The 25,978-nt window shown below is 35.8% G+C and overlaps 1 protein-coding gene across 17 annotated transcripts in view; it reads left to right on the top strand.

Moving 5' to 3' along the window:
• PROM1 (prominin 1) overlaps positions 1–25,978 on the top strand; it is a 62,353-nt gene that overhangs the window by 34,838 nt on the left and 1,537 nt on the right. For 3 of the 17 annotated variants that reach the window (XM_015625219.3, XM_015625224.3, XM_015625220.3), the window contains 23 exons: positions 1,884–1,947; positions 4,299–4,388; positions 5,057–5,080; positions 5,724–5,941; positions 6,358–6,432; positions 7,596–7,659; positions 9,450–9,609; positions 11,592–11,744; positions 12,590–12,713; positions 13,132–13,235; positions 13,680–13,764; positions 14,946–15,092; positions 15,362–15,433; positions 17,788–17,880; positions 18,586–18,603; positions 18,939–18,992; positions 20,427–20,507; positions 20,596–20,664; positions 21,185–21,277; positions 22,444–22,559; positions 23,238–23,261; positions 23,642–23,710; positions 25,813–25,853. In XM_015625219.3, the coding sequence (XP_015480705.1) occupies positions 1,884–1,947; positions 4,299–4,388; positions 5,057–5,080; positions 5,724–5,941; positions 6,358–6,432; positions 7,596–7,659; positions 9,450–9,609; positions 11,592–11,744; positions 12,590–12,713; positions 13,132–13,235; positions 13,680–13,764; positions 14,946–15,092; positions 15,362–15,433; positions 17,788–17,880; positions 18,586–18,603; positions 18,939–18,992; positions 20,427–20,507; positions 20,596–20,664; positions 21,185–21,277; positions 22,444–22,559; positions 23,238–23,261; positions 23,642–23,710; positions 25,813–25,831 (2,016 nt within the window). In that variant the 3' untranslated portion in view covers positions 25,832–25,853. Of the gene's footprint in view, positions 1–1,883; positions 1,948–4,298; positions 4,389–5,056; positions 5,081–5,723; positions 5,942–6,357; positions 6,433–7,595; positions 7,660–9,449; positions 9,610–11,591; positions 11,745–12,589; positions 12,714–13,131; positions 13,236–13,679; positions 13,765–14,945; positions 15,093–15,361; positions 15,434–17,787; positions 17,881–18,585; positions 18,604–18,938; positions 18,993–20,426; positions 20,508–20,595; positions 20,665–21,184; positions 21,278–22,443; positions 22,560–22,976; positions 23,711–25,812; positions 25,854–25,978 lie in introns of those variants that run through there. The other 14 variants (XM_015625221.3, XM_015625233.3, XM_015625232.3 and 11 more) reach the window with 11 other exon arrangements.

Raw genomic sequence — 25,978 nt, forward strand, 5'->3', positions numbered from 1 at the left:
TTCTGCTGACCAGGGCTGTGTGAGAACAGGAGACTTCTTGGGGGAGTCAAATGCCTCAGATGTTTTCCTGTCTGGAGTTGTTCCCCAGACTTGTTTGATGCAGTGTTGTGACAGATGGGGGTGGAGGTATATGGCAAGAAGTGGAGGTCATGCCAGTAATCCCTCTTGAAACAGTGCTTTTGGTCAGTCTTGAGCTGATGTTGAGCACAGAAGGATCAATCCAGTCACATCAGAAACCACTGGAGTCCCCTTGACAGTGTGCTTGGTTCCGACAGTCGGGATCTTCACAGAAGAAAGAAAATCTGTTATGTAGAAGTAGCTACCTTAATAGAGAAAGAATTAGATGCCAGCTGAAATGTTAATAAAACACTTAGCTATTAAATTTCAAAGTGTCAGGACTTTGAACACTTTTGCCAGAGGTTAGTAAAAGTCACACTTAGTAGTTTTTTAGTTTCAGTGTGAGATTCTTACCTTTTCTTTTTTAGACTTGGTGTTGATGCAGTCATCAGCTATATCTCCATCTGCTATATCTCCCGAGTCATTTTGTCAGACAAGGTGCATGAGTATCTGTATACACACACATTTGTAAGAATTTCTTGAGGAAAGGAGAAGAGCTACAGGTGTTTGAAAAAAGTTCTGGTATCCAACTAATTGTTTATAAAGCTTTGAAATTTGAGCTGATGTCCTTGACTCATCAGTATGAGGTGTGTACAGCATATAAGAGGATTTGAAAAAGAAGTCCTGTGTTAAGAGTTCGTGTCACAGGAGATTTGCAGACTCTGAGTATTGAGCAATAACACTATTAGTTATACAGAATCTCCTTTTGTCTGGGACATTGCTGGAGACAATGCAAAACCTGTAGCCCTGCAAAATTTTAGTCCTTTGGTTAACCTAGGTAGACCAAATATAAGCAAAAATACACCTACAGCCTTCTTAGTAAGAAACTCTCAATTTTTTTTTCTCTTGTTTTAGAAAAAGGAGGTCCACTTCCTACTTTGTCATTAAATTAGATTCTGTGATCTAATTGATCTGATCTGGCTGTTTTGAGGGTGGAATTTTTTGTCTTTGTTTCACAGAAGACTTGAGACTGCAAGCCAGATAGACTTTGGTACACATTTGAATAATGCTTGAAATTGGAAATCCATTTGTCAAGTGTGTTAACCTTTACAGCACTTTAGCTTGGTTGGGGTAGAATTCATAGTGCATTATTTTAAACATGCAGAAATCAATAGTGTCTTTTCAAAATTAGCGTAAGTTTTCTGCTTGGGATGGTTCTTCAATAGCCTTTTATCCAAACCCAGGATTTGGTGGTAACTGGTTGCTTGTTTGTATTGTTATGGTGTCTTGGTAGAGCTCAAATTGAGACTGGGCCAAATCCACTTGGGGATAAGGAAAACTATTAATATGTTATTATTAATACCATTTGTGGTAAGAGAGAGCAGTTGACTCCTTTCCACAAGAGAAGCTCTGAGAGGCTGCTCAAATACGAATCCATTCGGTTGGTGAATAAAATTGACACCACATCAATACCACACCTTTCCATGAAGGAGGAACTAGTGCCAGGAGAAAATCAAGTAACAGTTGAAGGCATGGAAAACCTTATTTGCCTTAATAACTTGAAGCCTCTGTAAGGCCTGCTACTTATTAATTTTGAGCTGAGTCATTGACCACAGAGATGTTCCAATTAAATAGATGTCCCAATTAAATATTTTTTTTTTATGTGCAGTTCTCTTAAGCAAATAAAATAGTTGTAAACAGTAGAAGGCCAGTGTCTGGAGGGGTTACACAAATATTTTGATTGCTTCAAAGTAACTGTTTGACACATTCAAAAGTGTTACTTTTTTCCAGTTCATTTAATAGTTTTTAAATCGTTGTCTTCTCAGCAAATTGACTACTTGGTGAGCCAGTACAACACAACTAAGGATAAAGCACTCTCTGACCTAAATAGTAAGTACTTTTACTTATAGGGGGTTAGCAATGTGTATTTAAAATCTTCAATAAGGTAGTAATTAGCTCATAATGCAAAGTGAAATTTCATTTATGAAAATACAGTTTTCAAATAGAAGTGCTGTTCTCAGTGGTAAATAGGACTAAAATCCCTTTCACATAAAATGTCTCAAAGCTGATATAATGCATATTTCCTGAAATAATAATATTTTATTAAATTATTATCCAGTAAGGCTAATATTTAATTTTCCTTTTCTGTTCTGGAATATTTGCAATATTTTGGAATATTTGTCCTCAGTTTTTAAATTGCAGCCAAAAATCAAGGAACAGAGCTACTAGCAGTTGTGATAGTTCCAATGAGAGAGATCTCTGTTTATTTTTCTTGTTCTGCCTTTGTCCTCTATTCAGCTAGGAGTTGAGGTATAAGCTTATCTTCTTTCTAAAGCTGCTTAATGTATTTGCCATTTCAGAACAAGCAGTTGAAGAGCAGGAGATAAAACTTGAAGTAGAACTGCTGCACTTTCCCCTTCAGCACAGTTACAGTATGAGGCATCACTTTGAAAGCTCCCAGCAAACAAAAACAATCAGAAAACAAACCAGTTTTGTTTCGTTTTGGTTTAGGTTTTTTTTATTATTATTATTATTTTTTATAATTTAAGATTCACTTTCCAAAATTCCCAATAGAAAGGGCTGCCCATGATCAGTACACATAATGGTAGAAGGTTCATTGTTACCAGGTCTCAATAAATGCATGCAGGTTTGCATTGTTGGATTGGGGGATTGTTGCTGGGATCAAACTGTGCAGCTGTGGCATTGTGCCACTTACAATAAATTGATTCTCATGCCCAGAATCCCTGCTCCTGTGTAGGTTTAAAATGTATATTAAAAGTAGTTTCCAATTCAGCCAACTTGGCATACCCTGAGATAATGTGTCTTGTCTGTGTGAGGCTTAATTGCACATTGAATCTGCCTGTCAAAGTAGTAGTAGCAGTAGTTAAGTAGTCTTCCTACTTAGTTCTCAGCAGGAACACTCTGATCTAAAAAAATAGATGTAATCTTTAAGTCTATGATAATAATAACAGTAATAATAAAAATTTGGTGTTTGTATTTTGAGTATTAGCTTGAAGCATCCCAGCCATTCCAAACTGAAATTTCAAATTAAATGTTTATTTGTTCTCAAGGAAAATTTATAATGTTAGTTAACAGAACCTACAGGGTCTGTGATGGAAGCAATCATCAAATAAAGATAGCTTTTATTTTCTTGAAATACCAGAATTAAGAGTGTGACACCTGGGTACAGAAAGATTTTTTTCCTAAGGGAATCAACAGTAGCAAAAATCTCTAAAGAATTGTAGATTAATTCAGCTTGCCCACCCTAAGGAAATGCTGAAATATTACTTGGTAGAAATTCTCATTCCAAGCCAGACAAGGTAGTGCTGACAGTAAGAGATGCTTCTGTACCACGCAGTATTCCCATCTCATCAAAAGGAAAACAACTGAGAAATCAGTGCACTGTGTTCTGAAAATGGAGAGGACCTGGTGATTACCTAAGGATGCAATTATTAACAATAAAATGCTTCACCCAGCTCTGCTCAGCGTTTCTCTGTCACTTTTCTGAACCAAGGTTCACTTCTGTTAGTGGGCAGTGAGACTGGAGGGTTTGGAAGTGGGGGTGGCTGGGGCTGTGAATATCTGTGCTGGATGTACTGTATGATGGTACAGGGCCTTAATGTGCTTAAGGGATTTCAGCAGAGCTGACTACCAGGTCTGGCTTGTGGGTGACCTTGATGTTTCTGGTTACATGAGGAACAGGAGAAAGGAAAAAGAGTCCACTTTTTAGTTCCTCTTGCACTATGAAAACGTAGTATGTAGAGAAAGAGTATGCCACAAATTTCCTGTCCTGATGCTGGACATCTGTAAGATGAATTGTGGGAAAAAATCCCGTTCTCAAAAAAGTAGTAAATGCAGTGAAGTACATATTGTGGAGTTTGTTGAAACTCTTGTGCATCTTTACCCATGTGGTCAAGTATTAATGAATATTTTCCACCATATTTTGATTTACTTCTTTCATTTATAGACTTATAGCTAGCTAAAGCAGAATGGTGTCCCTCCATTACCTTCTGTTACTTAGGTTCTGACTGTAAGACCTTAGAAAAGTTTCAATAATATATTTATTAATACGTATATGTATGTATAAATGAAACAGTATATATACAATATACATATAAGCATACATATATGGATATACTTAATACATGCATTTGTTAAGTACAGAGTCTGACAGCAGGAAGAGACAGTTTAAACTGAGCTAGTGTTTAATGTGTTGTTTTTTTAATCTCCTCATACTACAGATGTTGGACCTGTGCTTGGAACCAGAGTTCAAGAACAGCTGGGAAAAGAAGTACGTCCTGCACTTGATGCAGCTCTGACAATGGCAGGAGGTAAAGATGTACATGTTGTTGTATAATGTTTTGTTGCCATGGTAGAACAGGCACAGCATGGGATAGCTTTGTGCAATACCATGAGTCAACTTTCCAGTTTTCTAGATGCCTGTATATTTCTTTTCAACTGAGGATTTCAGACACCTTAAGATTTATAAATACACTTAAAATCAAAATCAAAATTTACATGCTATTGTTGATACTTAGTTTTGGCAGTCATTGAATAGAGATGAAATCTGAATTTCCTGCTTCAGGTTGCTGTCCCTTTCTGTTGAATATAAGGGAAACTAGGAAAACCCCTTTTAGAGTTGTGTAATTGTTATAGCCATAACTATTTGCAGATTAGTCTTTAACAGGTCAGGGATTTTTTCCTCTACACTGCCAAGATTATTCTGAGAGTGTTAACCAGCATTTCTTCATTGTATCTTTGAGTTTGGCATTTCTCATTCTTAGTTTTCTTTCCCTTTAGAGAAAATATTCCTTTCTTATTATTTCATTTAAGGCTTCTTTTTTCAGGAATCAGATACAGCTTAAAGAGCAAAGGGAAGGTATCCATGAACTTGAGTCACTTTAGGTTTGGTTTTTTTTACACCCATGAATTCTTTCTCATTCACTTGTCATCGTTCTCCTTTTTTTTTTTTGCTTTATTTCTCTTATTTGTCTTGAAGTCAAAGTGGAAAGGGCTATCAAAGGTAAAAAACACGATATAACCTTGTGTGGTGTGAAGTGCACTTTATTTTTGTAACTTTGTGTATTCTTAGTTGTGTCTGTGTGGTTCTTTGTGTACTAAACACCTGTTAAGTGTTTGGAGTTCTTTTAATTTTCTTTTGTTTGTTTGATGTGATTGGATTGGAATCTAAAGCCAGACAGTGTGGAACACTCATTAATACTTGGCTGATGCAACATGATCTCCTTACCTTTCATCTTGCAGCTATATGATTTGTGAGTTGGATTATAAGGAAAATACTGAAAATACAATTTGATGGATATGGCCTTTTAGTTTCTAATGACCGAGTGTTAAAGTTCTTTACTTGTACCACTGAGGAAGGAGAGGTAGGGAAAAGGCAGAAAAGTAGGAAGTGTATGAAATCTCAATAAAAGTAACTTGAGCATATTAATTTCTTTGTAGGAAAGCGTAAGTGGTATATTTTTATATGCAATAAGTACATACTATGTGCTAGGGGGTTTTTCTGGGAGGGAGGCAGTAAATAAATCCGTTGTTAAGAAGATCATATGATTTATGCATGTACACTTTCTCTTCATGCCTGTATCTTCTGCTTTCTAACTTCTGCTTTCTAACAAATGTGTTTTTTTAAAAATTTCACATCTTTCCAGCCATCAGAGAAACGAAGGAAGCACTGGAAAACGTGAGTGTCTCTGTGGAGGTTTTGCAGGAGGGAACAGAGAGACTTCATGCAAACTTGACAGATGTTAAAATGCACCTAAGCAACACCCTCAATGACTCCGCGTGCAATGCGGCTCAGGCTGCCTCAACTTGCAATATCATCAGGAATTCATTGGGTCAACTGACCATCAACGCCAATTTTAGTGGGGTAAGATCTTTCAATAATATTTTTCAGGCTCACAAAGTGTGATTGCTTGGAATAAGCCCAGTAGTATTTCTGCAGCTCAGTGGCTTGGTGTTGTGCTTCACTTGTGAGATAAGTGACTTTCCCTTTTTCTGTGTTTCTGGGTAATTCCAGTGACTGTTTTCATCTTCTGTGCAGAAAAGGATATGTGTGTCAAGCAGCTATGTTAAAGTGCTGTTCTGGGCAGTGAAATAATCTGCCCTCCCAAAAATGCTGAGGGTTAAGCTTTGCTTTTGTACAACGGAGGTTTCACGAGTGTTTAGTAAGATTCTCCTAAAGATCACTTCAATTTCTTTACCCTCTCTCCTAACTTTGAAATATTTACTGAATTAGCAAAACTGCTATTTTGATGTGGCTCAGTCATGTCTTTTCCTTCCCAGCTGCCAGGAGTGAGCTCCCAGCTTGCAAAGGTCAATGATGTCCTTAAAATAGACCTTTCTAGTCTGGTTCAAAAGGTATGTTTCTTGGATAGATTTTTAGACTGTTAATGAGTAAACTGGGATATGTGTATCACTTGTTTCCCCTTGGTTTCTCAAGAATTATTTTGTTGCCACCTCAACCTGCTTCATAGTTGGATATCTCTCATTGTTTGGACAAGATTTACCACTTGAAAGTATGAATGTAGTGCTTTGTATCTCCAGGATAATACAAATCTAAAATATTTTGCAGGTTGTCTGCTTGAAGGAACAGTCCTTAAAAAATGAAAAGACAGAAATGTGGATCCAGTAGTATGCTCTCTACTTTTTGGTTCAAACTCAAGAAATAAAAAAATCCATGGTCTCTTAATTAGTTTTATTATATTCCAGCTATCTTGAAATATTTATTTCAAATTCTTTATGTGCATATTTAACATTAAATCTGGTGCAATGGACCAAGTGTAATGGCTGTTAGTATTTTTTCAAGTCTTTCCAGAAAAACCTATGATTTTCATCTAGGAGAAGAATGGCTTAGTTTGAGCAGTTGAAAAATCTAGGAATCTGAAAATGTGTGTTAGGAATAGAAGGCACTTTCTGAAACCAAAGGCTGTGTGTGGGGGTTGAGACCCCTTCCTGCTTCTGCAGTGATCAGGCTTTCAGGGAGTAAGGCTTCAAGTATCCACTGCAATGGTTTCTCCTTTCTGTCCAAATGAGCTACTGAGCTTGGTCCCCATAGTGTGCACCCCTTCTCACTGAAGAAGCCACTGCAGTGTTTTTAGAGGCAATTGGATTTCATTGTTTGTAACATGCATTTCATGTTTGAAAGGCATAGACTTAGAAACAGGTGGTGTTAGGCTGGTACAGAGTAACTTCTTTCACTTAGTGAATGTTCATATGTGGGTTTCTGGCTGGTTTGAGCTAGATCTGACAGGCAGCAGCGTTTGAGATGTGTATGACTGATTCATGTGTATTTAAATATAGATTTTTTTTTTCCCCCCAAGGAATATTCTAGAGACGAAGCTTAATCTGAAATTTGGATTTTGCTTTCACCTTTTGTAATATGCAGTGATAAACCATATTTTTCTTGTATTACCATATACATTTTAGTATGTGTGTAATTTTGATCCTTGAATAAAAGGAGAAAAACTACAAACAATTTGACAATGAGAAACATGCCATAATTTTATTACCCTTTTTTATAGGGTTATGCAGCATTTAATGATACTCCAGACTTGGTGGTGAATCAAACGAAGAATATTTTATCAGGTGGGAACAAATTATTTTTTCACTTTACTTAATGTTTTTGGTTTTTTTATTGGTAATGTATTTTCCTTGCTAAATATCATTAAACATGGAAATGTGAAATTAAACTATTTTTTAAAAATAGTTTTATTTTGTTTTTAAATTCGGTGCAATAGGAAAAAAACATACAAAGCAACTGTGTCTTGATAAGGACTAGAAATTAAATCTAAAAATAGACCATGTGGTATTTTATTGGAGGAGTTTTATCTGTTAGGCTTTTTACTGCACAAGTAATGAGAAATCTTGTGATCTTTACTTCACACTAATGCTTTATTTGGTTGAAAACCTAATTTTCCTTGACCAATGTGTTTGTGACATATTTAGGAGTGTGATGTTAGAAAAACTGACACCCCTCCCCACCCCCCCCCCGCTGCTGTATTAAAATGTGGTGGATTGCGAAGTGAAAGTCAAAATATGGCTTAAGAATGACTTAAATGGCTGTCTCAGTTGTTTTGTTGCTTGGGCTGTACACTTCTTTGCTCTTTGATGTACCTGTATGGTAGGATAGCATATGTATACTAATCTGTTCTAATTTTTGTTCTTGCATTGTGGACCTGTTCTGCATTATATATAAGCAGCTGTTCCTTGTAAGTTTTTCCAGTTTGTTTGGTTTTTTTTCTTCCACTCCTGGGCAAAATAAAGCACAGTATACATATAAACATAGTGTACTGTGTAAACTTGCCTGTAATGAGCCAGTTTTCTAAAACTGATATTACAGTTTTCATTAGGAAATCTTGAGCAGATTTACTCATTTTCCATGTCTAAGATGTGTAAACATTGGCAAAACATCTTAATTTATCTATTTATAAATTGGTGGGGCTTTGTTTGTATCAAAACCAAATTTGAGTTACAAAAACAAAATAGGTAGGTTTACTGGAAAAAAATCACATTTATCTGTAAACTTCTAAAACAATTGTGATTTGTTACCTGGTTGGATTTGAGTAGTAATCATCAAAACAGACAAAGGCTTGTCCACTTGTGTTTTGAGAAAGAAGGAAGTACTGTCTACCACACAATTACAACCTGTAGTTATGCATTCTGCTTTTTTAAGTACGTTTCCAGTTGAAGGAAGGGAAGAGTATAGAGAAACTGCATTTTACACATAGACATGTATATTAAGTGAATTAGTCATGTCTTTGTATATCTAAATAATGTCTGTCTAAACTGTAAGTAGAGGGTAGCATGTTTGACCATAATCTGAGGGGAAAATGGCTTAATGGATTTTTACCTCATGGGTGTCGCTACCTAGTTGGAATGAGTTCATTTAAGTAATCTCTTTTAATAAGATTGAAAATAACTAGTATAGATTCTCAATATAGGCAGTCCAATTTCTTTCACAGTGTATTCCCAAGGCATGGAGTTTAAATAGATTCTGTTCTTCTCCTTTGTAAACTTGCTGGCTAATTGTCTTGCTCAGTGTTGCCATTTGCGATATTGCATGAAAAGCAAGATTTAGGTTGGCTGGATAAAAAGTGACACATTCATTATAATGAGAGGAAAGAGGAAGTACTCTGGCTCAACGTCTGCATCTTGAGTCATTATACGGAATGCTAAAAACGAAGTGTGTATTTTGAAATGCCGTTGTGCTGCTTCAAAGCTTGATGCTTTTGTTGCCTGCTTGTGTCTTCCTCACACTTGTCTTCATGGCTTGCTTGTTACATGTGGCAAATGGCTTAACAGCATTTTATAATGCATACATGGAATGTAAATTTCCTCTATGGAGCTGTAACAGTAAAATATGTTTATTCTTTTAGATATCAAAAGTGTGCTGGAATCCATTGGTTCAAATATTACTACCTTCACAAGAGCACTCCCTGTTCAGAAGATTTTGGCAGATTTGATGGTGTATCTTACACAGAGTGAGACATACGTTCAAGATTATTTTCCAATAGTGGAGCAGTACGATTTCTACAGGTATGTACAAGAAATAAGGCAGGACTGAAGCACTAGCTGTTGTTAATACTTAGTAATATTTTAATGTTCTGTAAAGGCAAGTAAACTGTTAATGATGAACACAGTGAAAGAAAAATGTATAAAGGAGTTGTTTGGTACTGGCATTTTAGTAAAAACAAAAACCTTATCTAATCAATAACTGGGTGCTGTTTCACCACAGAACAAGAGGTATTTTCTACTCTGTAGACCTTCAGGTCTTTTTCAGGAAGGATAGATAACAGGTAGATGTCAAAGACATAACACCCAAAGGGACTTATTATTTCATTGTGCCAGGGTGACCTTTTATCTAGGTTTTGTTTCCATTGATTTGCTGGTAAATTGTGGGGGCAGAGAACCAGAGAGGTCTTGAAGAAAAATCTGTTGTTACAGCACCTTTTGTACTGCAGAGCAGGAGTTGCAGGGATTCTGCTTCACACCTTGTAAATCTTTGTGCACTTGTGCTTGCCCCTACTGGTGCAGTACTGGTCTTTGTGGTTGATTTTATCATGAGAAAAACATAATTTTTGAGACTTTTGTGTCTCTTGCAGTTGAGTAACCTCATATTTTGTCATGTAAAGCTTCTCATTTCATACCATATGTCTTGGTCCAGATTTAGTCACTTTTGTCCACAAGCTCATCAAATCCTCCCTATATTTTGTTTCATACTTTAGTTGACTTTATAACCAATACTGGCTTCTGTGTTTGGGTCATAATCAGTTTCACTGCTACAGAATGTGTGTTGCTGGCTTTAATGCAGTGATAAATAAAAGTGAACAGAAAACCAAACTTTAGAACCTTGCTTACTCTTACCTTTAGCCCATTTATAATCTGACAGTTTTAGTGGTGGGCCATAATTTGTCAAATTTATTGATATTTTCATTGAAGCTCATATTGCATTTAATAAAATAAATATATTGTCTTATTCCTCTACAGGAGAATAGATCTCATCTGTATGGCATTCATCTATATACCTGGTTTTGTCAAACCTAACCTAACAGTACTTCAAGTACAAATGAAACCAATAAGCCTGTATTGTCCAAATTACTTTCCATCTAGTCCTTTCTTACTTACAGGTGCACTATTTGTAGTTCTTAATAAGTATCCTTTTATAAATATGCCTGTCAGCATTCATGTTTTTCTTTTTATTGGCTGTGCATGTTCATTACAGTATTTCTTTTACAGATTTTTCTCTACAAAAATAAGGGGACGAGAAAAGGGAATTTAAAAAATAAAAGCTGAAGAAGTGACAACAGAAGGGAAAAAGAAGTGCAGAGGGCATTGGGAGAGGATGAAAGGATAGATATGTAATGTGTGAATAAATGGATACGCTCCAAATGCCTGGACAGATAGAGCTGTAACATGATGTAATTAATAAAAATGAAAGTTCATTTCCTATCCTAGATTTTTCTCCTGATCAAATTCCATTAACTGTTCCATACATTGAAAGCAGTCCAGCACAGACACATAAAGCCCAGGTTTTTACAGCCTTAAGTATAGTTATTTACAATTACAAGCCTAACACAGTGTGCAGCATGTTAGTAAGCCTCACAGTAAGAGCAGCTATGTACTTCACGACCAATGGCCAGTCCACATTCATGAATTTATCCATTTATTCATGAATAAATTGCTGTTTGAACATCTGGCTCCTCTGAGTAATTTTGAGTAATTTTTTGCTCCACTTGGAGCAATTTGGTTCTTCACCTGCATTAACTGGGGACACCTTGTTCCTGTGGTGTTTGTTCCCCAGTCCTTCAGTAGCAGCTGACTGCAATCCAGCAGTGACTGTGTGCTGGCCCAAAATCCATGCTGGTGTAGAAAATACGTTTATCTTTGCTGACACTGGCTGCTCAGACAGAACAACAAGTGGGACATTTTGGAATATAGTGTTGCATGATGTCTCCTGAAGGTCTCCAGCGTGTTCTTCCTGTGAAAATAATCAAGAACTTATATCTTTTACTCCGTAGGTGGTTGGGTTGTCTCATTCTATGCTGCATGTTGGTCCTGATTCTGGTCTTTTACTATCTTGGATTGCTGTGTGGCACCTGTGGGTATGATAAACATGCTTCTCCAACAACCAGAGGCTGCATCTCCAACACTGGAGGAAACTTTCTTATGGCGTAAGTTTCACTTACCAGGGAAAAATAACATAAAGGTAGAAAGTTAGTTTGGTTGACTTTTTGAAGGACACAGATATGAAAAGAGTTTTGTTTCTTACCTAGGTATAACTGCTGAGAAATAAGTAGAACTAAATATTGATTTCACACACTTACAGTGCAGGGCTTGGGTATTTGGGGTTGTTGTTTCATTAAGGATCACAGCTGAAGACTAAAACCTCTGAATTTACCATTATAAGGCAAGTGCTTTGGCTAATGAATTTCTGTGCAAGTCCCTTTGGAAACTGCAAAACTGGGAACAGGCAATAGAATATATTAGGGGAAATTCATGACTTTTTAGTAGAATTAGAACATTTGTTCAAAGTTTAAAAAAAATCCATGCAAGGAGACAAGAAACACTTGATATTCTGAGAGCATTTCTGGATGTTTGGGGTTGAAAAGTGCCTGGGAGTGATTTAATGTAGTTTCTGCTGGCTGCAGGAGAAGATTGCATTTGAAAGTCTAAAACTTTTTTGAGAGCACAGGGCTAGAGAGTTGAATTTAAAAAAAAGAAAATTGTATGGCTTTGTGTCCCTTAAATGTAATTCTTAAAACAGTTTGCATGCCCAGTGCTAGTGTGATGTTTCAAATGCATTTTAGCTGAAGACTTTACTGGGCTAAAACATTTAAGATGTTTCAGAGAGCAAGAACATACTTGGAAAACAGAACTATTTCAACCATCAGTCAGTTTTCATAATTCTATTGTAGCTGCTAACTGTTGGCTTCACTGTTGCCACAAGTATGTATACATATATATGTATACACAGAGTGTTCTTACAAAGCAAAAACTTTCTCATCTTCTTTTCCAGTGGTGTTGGATTCAGTTTTCTTTTCTCCTGGCTGCTGATGATTGTAGTGGTGCTCACTTTTGTCACAGGTGGAAATGTGGAAAAATTAGTCTGTGAGCCCTTTGAAGATAAAAATTTATTCAAGGTGAGGTTATTTATGTTATTAAATAATTAATAGAATCCCCATGATTCCCAATGGTCTTGTCTGTGCTGTATGGCGTATCATTTTTATAGGATTCTTCAAGTGAATATGGACCTGGTTTTACTTCCTCCTTACAAACCAAACAGAGACATTCATCCTTTCTCGGTTTAATTTGCTTTGTAGGGTTAGTACTGCATGCCTGTCTTCCTTTGGAGACAGATTTTTGTGATTCAGTTGTACCTTGGTAATGGGGAGCTTTAATATTCAGTTTCTGCGCCAGAGAGTTTGAATCTGCTGTTTGGCTTGTATTTTTGTTAGTGGGTGATAAGTTTAGATGTGGTTATGTGTCAAAAGACCACATATGAATAAATACATAAAGAAATTTGGGATTATAGTAACATTACTGAATTTTGTCTTCTAGGTTTTGGATACACCTTACTTACTAAATAAGCACTGGAAAAACTATCTTGCTGGGATCATATTTAAAAATCCGAATGTTAACTTGACTTTTGAAAAAGTGTACAGGTATTAGAGTTGATTATCTCATTATAGATGGTTAAGATTTAATTTGGTTCTTATTTAACTCTTTTTTTAGTTCATTGAATTTATACATACTGTTTTTATGGTATCATATTTGCTTCATATTTGAGGCACATCCAAATATTGCACACATTCCAGAAGAAATTCTGGTTCTAGTGGTTCACAAGCAGAAACAATTTGTTCCTATATATGAGTCATTAGAGATAGTCAGCATACTGCTGTATGACAATACTAGTCAAACTAATTGATAAAATATTTTACATCTTTCAGAAACTGTTAATCACTTCTCTTATTGACTGAGCTTCAGAAGTTATAATCAGTATTTTGTTTTCTAAAGAAATAAGAATAAGAAAACATTGTTAATCATTCTGTTAATATTTGGTCCTCAAGGTGGTTTTTAGGCTTATCTGTGTATTTGTATTCTTTCAGTGATTGCAAGGAAAACAAAGGAATTTATACTTCCCTTCACCTAGAACATCTGTTTAATATCAATGAGCTTTTAAATATTAGTATGGTAAGTAAAGTATGAATGAGTGCATGATTGTGAAGGATGTTGGCTCTTATAGCATGTCTGGGTTTTATGGGATTTATGTTTTGTACACAAAACATCCTACAGGGAGGCAAGAGCTGTCCAAGCTAATCTGAAAGAAAGAATTTGATTTACAAATAAGATATTTTTACCAGTCTCAGTGGGCCAGGGAAGATTTCCTGATGTGCTGTTTTTTTTTAATGTGCTGATAATACTGTTCGTTTTAACTTTGCCACTTGTGTGGAAGGTTGCTGTCTGTCTTCGAAAGACTGCTTATGGTGTTCAGTGACAGTTTTCTTTTTGTATAAACCCCTGTCTGGGTGTGTTCTCCTCTGATTCCAGTCAGAATTTTGTTGCTCCAGGATATGGTATTTCCAGGTTTTAGTTGGAAGTAGTTGGAGTAAAATAGTCTTTCCAGTTAAGCTCTAATGATATATAACTGCATTGTCATTACAGGACTGTACTAATTTTGGGGTTGCCTGTAATACCTGTCTTCATTACAGCAACCCCTTGGGGATACATGTTCCATTCTGCCAGGCACTGTACCCACCTAATAGATACACTCCCTGCCCCAGATAATAGACAATGAAAATGAGCAAGGCAGATTCACTAAGAGGGAAAGTTATTTCGAGTTTCCACAATGGACTAATGGTGGATGCTTCAAAGGAAGTCAGATTTTCAGATTGCTCAACTATATCTGCAGCCACTGCAGGTAACATAGTTTGGGTGCAGTGCAGAAGGATTCAGGTAACAATAACCAATCACCTTCAGTCACCACTAAAGGTATTTAAATGAGTCTCATACAGTCCTGTGGCAAAGATTGTCTGTCCTGGCCACAGCTGAGATACTGACTTCTCTAGGTTTCCTTACTTTGGGCTAGGGGTAAAACTTAACATTCTTAAAGGGTAACATTTCCTGGAGGGATGTGAGTTAAAACAGAATGGAAGGCAAGTAATCCCTTGGTATGAAAGAGATAAAGAGACAGGTTAGAAAATTACCTGGTAGATTCCGTTCAATTTAATTGAATTAAACTGATGGGAGCAAAAAATCAATGTGTGCTGCTTCATGAAAATGAGTCAACAGAAGCAGATGCTTTGGTCAGGGGCTATAGCAGAATATGTGTTGGTTGCAAACTACTTTTGTACTTTATTTTATTTCTCTCTCAGTATACAGAAGATGTAGCACTTAAAATTGAACATATTCAGATAAACCTCAGCAAAATCATTCTGCTGGATGAAATTGGGAAGGAGAATCTTCTGAATTTCAGCTCTTCAGGAATAGATGGAATAGACTTTTCAGCATATTTGACAGAGGTGAGACTGTAGTCAACTACAGCCATGAGTGGGACAAAATATAAAATAAAATATTTATTTACCAACAGGCAAAACAGGAAAATCTGCCTTTGTTTTGTTGAAACACTATGTTTTGGAGGTTCACACAAGTTGGGAAAAAAACACTTAAGAAGTTAAAGTTAATAAATAAAAAAATAAAGAGTAGACAGAGTAGGTGGTATGGTTAAGTGCAAACTGTCTGTAAATAAAATAACAACACTCCTTTTCTTACTGCTTACATCTTGTTTCAGATCAATAAAAGTGTTACCAAGGTTGATCTTCTCTCATTTGCTAATGATTTAGAAGCAAGAGCAGACCAGCTGGTAAGTTCAATTCAGCAGTATATTAATACATAAAATATATAATTTATATACCATATCAGTATAAATACATAGCAAGGTAGACTTTATGTGGGAGAATTTTTGTACTTCAAACATTTACATCCATGGTGCAATGTCATGTAAGGAAAAATATTGCAGAATGGTGTTTCATTTGAACTGTATTTTAAATGTTGCTAATTATTGCTTTTTGTATGCTCTTGTACATTTTCTACTTTGAAAGTGTATTTTCTTAAATTCCACTCTCTGCTTGGGCAGTGAGGGGAATACTCCGTTTCAGTATTTCCTATTACTGTCATAGGGTCCAAGTTGGAAGAAAAATTGGTTAGATCATGCTGGAAAAATTATTTGAATTAGTTTTTTTTTCAGTTAGTGAGCAGGAGATTTTTTAATTAGCAACAAATTGAATATGGTTGGCAGATTGTAAGGACTGTAATGAGAACTGGAGCTCCATTGTGGAGGGAGAATGCACAAAAGAAACCGTCTTCTCTGAAGGGCTTTTTGAATGAAGGACAGTTGTCAGAGGCTATCGCTACAACATTGCCCACAAATTAATCTGCAAGTGACACAGATCCACACTAAGAGACAGTCACTGTTCAGTTGATCTATTTGTTATGCACATCCAGGTCAGGTCATACTCACTTTTCAGAATGAGGTTCATAGTTTGGATGCTGGCCCAAGACAGATTCCTGCACTGTGATTCAGGAGGAAGAGTTATGTTGCACATGTGGTACAATTGCTTGATGGATGGGGGACACAGCAGAGTGAGACCACCTTGTTAGGAATGTATCACATATCCATCCCTCCTCAAGTGGAGGAGGGCAAGGAGAGGCTCCTGGTGTGTTTTCTCTACCTCTTGCATCATTCAGTCATATTCATTGCTGGGTTTTTTTATTTGGTTAAGGGGTTTTCATTGTACTCATGTCAAGGCTAGACAGCTCTGGGTTTAAGTGAGAGCTGAGGTTCTTCAAGCATAGTTCCATAAAGAAAACTTTGTATTGTGCTGCTAGGTGCTTTCACTGTGTTTGTAGAAGACTCTTAAGGAAGCATCAGAATTGAGAATAGATCAGACAGAGTAATCTCTTCATATAAAAGAAATACTTGTGTAAATAAGCAAATGTGTTCACTGTTACAGTGTATGTTTTTATTTCTTCCCTTAGATGCTATTTAGTGTAATATATGAAATGTCTTTAAAAAAGAGGCCAAAACCCCAATAATATAATGTATTATATAAGTTAGATTGTTAAAAAAATTGTATTGGTTTCCAAGGATATTTTATAATCTCACTTTGTTACTAGTGATAGCTCTTAGAACAAATTAAAAAATAAACTAAAAACTATGGCATTAGTTAATTTTGGGTGTCTAGTTTGTATCTTTTGGCACCTTTTTACACAAAATTTAACATAGCTTTTTATACTGGAAGGAGCAAATGGAATAAAACTTTGATCAAAACGAGGGGTCAGCATATGGAGGAGGGAGCAGTACCACCAGCATGTGGTTTTAGGTAAATGAATTCACTTTGTCAGTATGGGAGATAAGGCATCCTGAAACTTCTCAGTGCTCATATGAACACTTCACAGGAAGCAAACACATTTCTGAGCACTGAGGTTTGCCTTTATTACACATCCAAAATGGAGTTAGCAGTGTGTATTCAGTGTGTGTGCAAGGAACCAAATGGTTTTTCCACCAAAAGAAAATGGAAAATAAATTTACATCTGAGAGTAAAACCAAATTTTATAGTACTTGGCAATGGGCTTGAGCTCCTGACAGGCATCTGGACTTGAAAATCAGAGCAGAAATGCATACCTTCTGACTGAAAGGTGGGCGCCACAAATACCTTTCACCAGTGCCTTTCCAAGTGACTGGCTGAAAATAGTTAAAATTCTGTGCCCCTCAGAAAGCAGAAGGTGCCTCAGGGTGATGTCCACATTTCTGAAACAAAAGTGAGAGCCCATGACTGGGAGATGCTTGTCCCAGCTGGGGTGCAGTGCTGCAGGGTTCTTAAAATCAAGTTGGGGTTGTGGTGAGTGTGAGGGAGATGTGCTCACTCTTCTGTATTTAAAATGACTTAGTGCATCATGTGAAAATTCTCTTCAGTTAAATCAGTGCAGATAATGTTATAGCCAGAAAAGCAAGGTAGTATATCTGATTTGGTTGCTGAGGTTTGAATTTTTAAGACAGTGATTTTTTATTTTTTTTTCCCCTCCTTGTGTTGAGGAATTCAGTTTGCCATACCCCATTTTTAGCTTGAGGTGTTTTGGAGTGTATGTGTAAATTTCATTGTTTTTTGCTTTGAGGTTACTGAACAATATTGCATAATTGCTTTTTTTTTTTTTCAGCCAAAAGGAGCACTGGAAAATGCCTTAAAAGGACATGCAAACAACATTCGAATGATTCATAACCAGCAAGTTGTTCCACTGGAGCAAGCTATGGTAAAACATTAAAGCAATACTGAAACATATTTGTAGAAAATACAAATCTCTATATCTCTTAAAGAGGTTAGAAAGCCGGACTTCTGTAAGCACAGATTGTGTCAATGAAGAGTAATCTTGCTAAAGTATGTGTTTAATAAATGGTTTTCTTCCTTAAACTGCTACTGTTTTATAATGCTGTCTAAAATAATGGCCTTTTGCTTCCCCATTCTTTTCTGTAGGTATTTACGATTATATATGAATAGAAGAAGAAGCAGGGGAGAAATTTACCAAACTCTTAACCCTAAAACACCCTAAATCACTCATTTTCTTTTTTGCTTGTCAGTGGTCTTCAATATAAAAGCCATTATCACTTTGACACTTTATTTCTTGGAGTTTGCAGTCACCTAACAGTATTGAAATTGGAAACTCCTAGGAGTAGTATGTAGAGCCAATCTTTTTTATTGATGCTATGGAACAAACAAAATCAGGCTTCTGCCTGATTTTAACATGGACTCGTATCCAGCTGTGAATCTGCTGCATGTTAGATTTTGCTTTTTCCTCTACATAGCATGAAGACTTTTAGTTTATCCTAGCATCAGATATTTTGTGTCTGTACCACTTAGAGAAAAATACCTCTGGTCCACTCTGATTCTATGCTGTTCTTTCCTGATTAACTCCTAATTATTCTCATCTCTTTTTTCTTTTACAAAACTGACTGTCAAGAAATATGTTAAAGCTAGGGTAAGTGCTTTTTCCCTTCAGAAATTGCACAATATAGAATTCTCTGAACCTTTGGGTCTAAGTTTAATTATTCTGTCTTCCCTCCAATATTACTTACTTTATTGCATCTAACTTTAGTTTAATCAGTACTGTTGATGAAGTACTGATTGAGTGATTAAACCCACAATGTATTAATTTTAATGCAGCTGTTGTTACTGTTGTATACAATGTAATATGTATTATTAGTAATAAAATAATCTATAGAAGATCAAAGCATGAATATAAGCTTAAAACATGAAAGCTCTTACCAGCAGTCATGACTTGAAGCCTTTTTTTTCTCCCCTCCTTTCCAATAGAGCACTTTAAATCAGAGCATTAGGTTACTGAAGAGGACATCATCTGAACTTATGGTAAGCTTTTCTTTCTGGCAACAGGAACATTTTTATGGTTTAAATCCTTCCACTGCATACACAGGGCATATATTTTCAGTACAGTTTTCTTCTATTGTAGCTGTTTTGTTATTGCAAGAGATTGTAATTTATAGAGGAAGTAATAAGGATTTAGATCTCTCTTCTGCATAAAAAGAAAAATAAAAAAAAAAGAATATTCAAGATGGCTTTGGTAGTATGAATTGTAAACTGAACTAAGTGATAAAATAAGCTTCAGTACCAGTCTATGTAGGGTGTTTTTAATTTTCCTCAGAATCTAGGGATTTCTTTTCTAGAATCCTTGAAAGCAAAGGATTGTTGGGGGGAGCAACCATGAAACACAATGCAAAAGTACAACTGACAAAAGAGAGGTTTGTGCTTCACGTCCTTAACCACCTTTTGTCCATGCCCAGCTCCCACAGGGGTCTGTTTCTTCAGGTTGTACTCATGTTCCTTCTTCTCCACCATCAGCCTTGCTCTGGGATCCTGGATCTGTATAGAGCTTTTTCCAGGGCACCCCACATTCCCCCTCTAAGTAGTGCCTGCACCACAGTGAGACCAGCTGGCTTCACTCTGCCAGAGTGAGAAATGGGATTATTACTTTCCTGGAAGGAAAGCGATCAGCCACCACCATGCCTTGGCTCTGACAGCAAGAATCCAGCCACACTAGTGGCATAGTCATAGTCTCAACAGCTTTATGGGCCATACCTACCTTAGTGCTTCTCATTACAGTTTTCACCCATCCACAACAGCAGAGCAGCTAGGTATCTGTTATCTATGTAGGCGTATGTTAGAATCTGTGATTTGAAGCTGGGTGAGGAGGGAAGAAGCCATGACATGTTGATAAGAAAAGAATGTTTGACTTGAAAGTATATTTAAGAAACATATCTCTACATATTCAGGCTCTATGTACACTGTCCCTTGTGTGTGTTCTGTGGGAGAATGGTATTGTACATATATTGCAAAAACATCTCAATCCTTCAGGTAGTTTATTAGGGGCATATTCTGGCTGTACAGAATCCTACTTCAGTCATCAAGAGTTGTTGTGATGGTATATGGCCCACTGTTTTCTTCCTGTGCACTTTGTGTATATGTAGTGTATGTACAGACATTGTGTTAAGGAAAGAGAGAGGAAGTTAAAACTGATCATAGTACATAAATTAGTTATGTAGGTTCCAGGAAAAGAAAGCATATCATAACCACTGACAGCATCCTTTTCCAGAATGAGACACTATTGCAATGATCATGAATCCTTAGGCAGGCTTGTGTTCTGTCTGGAATTGCATTTTTTGTCAGGTTTTGACAAGACAGTGTCACTGGTTTATCAAGAGAATAGGTTCTTGGCAGTGGCCATAGAGCCATTGCAACAGCCTGAAGGGGATTTGTTTACATTAAACACCATCTCTTCCTGTCCAGGTTAAGGTGAAAAATGTCATTAGTGCTGTTAATGCTGCCCAGAATCTCATAAATAACAACGCTTCTCAAGTTATTGTCCAGGTAAGCTCTATTTGATCAAAGTACATTAATATATAATGTCACAGAGATAGAGTTTAACTTGCTTTTGTTCTCTTTGATCTGGTTCTAGGAGACAAAAAAGTACATGGATACCATAATTGGCTACTTCGAGCAGTACACTGAGTGGGTCAAGGAGTCGGTAAGGTGCATTTACTTTGAGAGAAGCTTTGTTTAAAAATAAGAAAGCTAAACAGTATTAGTAATAAAATCAATGTTACTTTGATAGTGTGTTTTATAGTTTCAGGTTTTAATACATTTGTACTTAGCATGAGTGGGAAAATCTCTTACAGTTTTGTAGCATTTGCAGAATGGAAGTAATGAGTTGTGTTGGTTGGAATGCAATGCAAATTTAACAGTATCACTTTCAGGGCTAGCCTGAAATCTACTGTTTGTGCGGGTACTACCCTGAACCTGACACTGCATAGTTCAAATCGATGTCCTTAGCATCTTGTTTTGTTTTTCTCTCTTCAGCTGTAGCCTTTGAGAAAGTAAGCTGATGTTTAAAAGACTTTCAGTTGATAGCATATCCAACTGTTATTTATTTTGAACTTGGATAGGGTAAGATGTAACAATATAGTAAACTGTAACTGTAAGCAAGTTTAGAGATTCTTATTTTATTCTGTTAGATACTTGTAATTTTTAATTTTATTTTTTTTCAGATTTCCATGGAAGTAGCAGCATGCAAGCCTATTGCCAATGTGATAGATACAGCAGTAGATATTTTTTTATGCAGCTATATAGCTGATTCTGTGGTAAGAAACATTTTGTTACTCAGAACTGAGGCATCAGGGGGAAAGTTCTTTCAACATACATCTGTGTTTAATTATTCTGGCTAGACCATTCTGAAGTAAGATAATAAAGTATCACACACAAAGTTATGCAAGGAAAATGTTCTGATCTGGATCAAGTGCAAAGACAAACCAGTGCTGGACTTTATAGATTTTCAGTAAACTTAAGCTTCTATTAGGAAGAATTTACTGATTCTGATACTGATTAACTGATTCTGAACCACCTTGAAATGGAAAAGCATAAAGATCTGAAGCTTCATCTCTAACTATTGCTAACTTACAGTTGTGAGGTGTGGGCAGGAAATGACAGGAAAATATCAAGGAAAAACTTTTTCAAGTATCTGTCCTGAAATCTAGAAAACCTGAAGGAGTTTTCATCACTAGACTTGTAGCAGACAGATCTTGATTAATTTCTGTATGTTGTAGACATTGAGCATGACTTGTAGCAGGATAGAAGGGCAATATTGGCTTTTTCATCTTCCCAAAATAACTTGGAAAGAGGACAGCATGTATTAAAAGTAAAGTAAGACACCATGTGCCTGGAAAGTACCTAAAATGCCTCCTAACTATTATTTTATGGCACTTTTAGTCAGATCTTAATCACACTACCAGTAATACATGTAATCAATCAAAGCCAAAACACTGGCCTTGATAATGCTTAGCCGTGAAGTGTTTAATCTTGGTAATGCTTAACCATGAAAACCTCCTAATCTATGTTGTATTCATTGATTAGCTCATACATTACAGAGCTTCTGTTCTCCTTTGTGGAGCCATTACCCTCTGATGAGAGAGGGACCATGATTTTCATGATGATAGAACTTAGCTGAGTCACTTGGAAGCAAAAATGCCTCCAGCCAATACAAATCAAATTTGAAAAATCATCATTTTAACAGCAGGTGATAACTCAGTTCAACTGTATGATAATGAAATTAGTTACACAAACAGGGCTGCCGTTTGCAAGTTATAAAGTGCCTTGAGAAGGTGCTGGAAACTCATATTTTGACAAGAACTAATTTCTACTGTGTTCTTTTGGTGACTATGGTTAGAATATCAAGCAAGGCTTCAGTACAGTACTGATTAGTTTTCTCCATGACCTTTTTCCCTTGATTTTTCTGTTCCCTTTGTTTCAGAATACCTTCTGGTTTGGTTTGGGAGGCTCTTCAATGTTTCTAATTCCTGCCATAATTTTTGCTGTAAAACTCTCTAAATACTATCGTAGGATGGATACAGAGGATGTTTATGATGAGTAAGTATATTTTCCAAAATAAGTTAAATGACAAATGGATTAAAATGTTTTTTTCTAGTGTTTCGTGTGAAGGCTCTATAATTCTTAAACCTGTGCTGCCAGATTAGAGCTGCATGTTCATGTGTAATGCTGCAGGTCAGTGCCTGCAAAGTGCTTCATGCAGGTGGCCTTTGGTAGCCTTGACTTGCCATGAATGCAGAGAGTGCTGGCTCTGACTTAGAGAACCTTACGTCAGAATGAGATCTTCAGACCTTTGTGAGCAGCATTTATATAAATAAGTTCTAAATGTGCAAGTTAGTAGCTTTGCTAAGTAACTGGTTAAAGTGAATTGTGCCTGATTTGTAGTCTCCTTGAATTAATTATTTACTTTCTTACTGTCTTAGTTATTCCTAACCAGTCTTTCCTTTTCAATTGCAGTTCCTCTGTCTCAGGGACTTGGCATTTTACTTTATGATAACTATTCTTACATATTTTCCTATCAGTTTTTTTACTGTTTTCTTTTCTGCTCCTTGTTTTGCTCATTGTTCAGTTAGCCTGTGCACTGCATTTCTCCCATTTCACAGTGGTTGTTTTTCATTGCACATTCACAAGTCAATAGAGCAGAAACAGGCATGTACAGCTGAAATTACTCACTTATTAGTGTCTAGTTAATTATTCCTCCTTTTCTGTGTTTTTTAGTTTCGAAAATATACCCATGAAAACGTAAGACATTTTTGCTGATATTTATTAAAATTATTTTATTAATGTGGGAGGGTTTATATTTTTAATGTAACTTGTTATTTCAAAAGAAGTAACATGTTCTGTTTCTCCAGACTTAATGGATTATATTAGAGTCTCCAACTCAACAAGACTAGAAAAATAATTAATTGTATTTTGGAGAATATAAAAATACTATAAAATGTGAAATTATAATGGTGCCATAAATCTTGAATGATACAAAGGAAAAGTTATATTCTATTGTACAGACATAATTTATCTTTGCATATAATACCATCATCCATGTACATGTCTTAGAAGCCATATTGTACATAGTGCATCTTATAGTTAACATGGTCTTTCTTGGTGTATTTATTTTATTACAGTACGGAAAATGGTAATAATGGTTATCATAAAGAGCATTTATATGGTATACACAATCCTGTTTTTACAAGGTAAACCAAGTCTGCAACTGCATGCCTTCATGTGTCCTTATATCAGCATCTCTTTCAATCACATTTCCAATTTTCTTTATGCTTTAAAGTGAATCTCTTAATTCTTTGGGGTTTTTTTTTGCATGATCATTCACTATAGCAAATGCTGTGTGATGTATATTTCTCAAATACTCTTTACATAACATAACAGCAGATATTGAAGTCATTTCCTGCAACTTAAACTAATTGGTAAATTTGATCTTAAAATCCATGTAATCAGGTATTTAGACAGCACAGTGGGTGGTTGACAAACCTATTAAATTACAAACCTATTAAAATGCTGTGTTAGCAGATGCAAGTGATAGGATGGAAATGCATTTGTACTCCTGAGTAGTTTTATTTTATTAAATGGTGGGATCTCCTGTGTAAAAGGCAAGTGTTCCAGGTGTACAGAAAGCATGAACTTAGAAATTGGGTGTTTGTGCAGGGGTAGGACTAGCATGTAGCATCACAAAGCAAGAACCTCAAGTTATGTTTAAAAAAGGAGGACATTTTGGTTATATTCTGCCTCTAAGTTTCTATGTTGTAAAACATAGTAAATGTAAATATAAACATGAGTTGTAAGACTCAGTTTCCAGGGGGACAGTAGTCTATATCCCACAACTTCATTATTTGGTTTTGCTAAATTTGCAAGTTGCTTAAGAAATGTTTCAATTAATGTTTGAAATCTGTAGGTCACTGTGCCTTACTTTGCAACTTCATGACTGAATGTATAGATGGAGTATTTACAGAGAAGATACCACTATGCTTTACATAACAGATAAATAGAGAGTGATCAAAGTTTGGGTCTTGACAGAGTTCATGGTTACATCTCATGATGAGGATGGTTATTGTTATTATTTAAAAATTTACCTTACAATAATTATTTACTGACCAAATCTTCATTCTATGTCTTCTTCTGAATGAAATCTTTATATGACAATATTTTTAGTGATATTTAGGATCTCAGTTGTTGTAGTCTGTTCTGCAGCTTAAGGGTGCTTACTCGCCAGATTAACTGACAAAGAGTTTAAGTCCAAAAAGCTCTCCACTGGCATATCTAAGGACTCTCAGTTTTAAGGACTTTGAATATTTTATATAAGAAAAATTAATAATTTCCCAGGCCTTAGAATTCCTTTTTTGATCTTTGAATCTTTGACTGTTAATATTCTTGAGGTTCATAGCATGTTTTCTTTACGAAATTTCAGTCATTGATAAATAGTTTAATTCAGTGTTGCTGAACAACCTAAAAATTACTACCATAAAATAATCTTTTACACAAAGATCCACTAGTTCAATCCTGACTTCTTTTGATAAAATGATAAAATTTAAAGATTCAGTTTAATACAGTGCTGTCTTCTGATGTGCTAACGGAGGTAATTTGAAAAACTGCTAATTATGGCATACATGCTTTGAATTTCTAAGTATGGCATTCCCAAATGAATAAAATCTTAATTTTAATTTTCTTTTCAGCATACTCTTTGCTTTTATGCTATCTTTGATTTTTCTTATTTCCTACAAATTATTTTTTGAAATAGTTTGAGAGATATGACTTTGAATAGATCTCTGTACACCTATACTTTTGCAGGTTTAAAGAATCCCAGGGGGTTGGGATTGGGGTTCTTTTATTCTTCAAAATCAGCTGGATAATTTTTTTGAAAAGTGATGCAAGTATTTTTATAACACTAAGATATGTAAGTACAAGTAAGAGCTACATGAGGTAGATGTGTCTCACACAGGTATTTTTATACGCATGTCAAAGACACAAATAACCTCAAATGCAGCCACGATTTTTATGAGAGCAAAACGTGAGGCTGGATTAAATTCACAAAAGAGAGGTGTTGAATGGGCAATCTAAGTATTTATTTATATAATGAAATAAAGATAACTGGAATGTTATCTGGTGCAGAAAATTGTGAATCTATTTCCTCTTGTTTGAAAAATGCTAGATTAAATGAGTAAAACATTGAGAATATCTTAGGCCAAATGAGCTTGTCTCACCTAAGTCAGACACATATTTCTGTTCCATTTGTGGGCAAAAGAAATTGATGGGTTTGTTTTATGTTTTATTTTTTCTTGTGTAGCTCTGTGGAACAGTGGTAACACATACTGGAAATGTTAAGGGGTAAGTAAAAAGCTTAAATCAATTCTAGATCTATTATTGCTTTGAAACATGAGTGTTCTGTAAGGTCTAAGAACAAAAAAAGTTATTCAGTCGTAATGATATTCATATTAAAATCTATCCCTTTG

This window comes from Parus major, chromosome 4, assembly GCF_001522545.3.
Source record: "Parus major isolate Abel chromosome 4, Parus_major1.1, whole genome shotgun sequence".
Classification (NCBI taxonomy): domain Eukaryota; kingdom Metazoa; phylum Chordata; class Aves; order Passeriformes; family Paridae; genus Parus; species Parus major.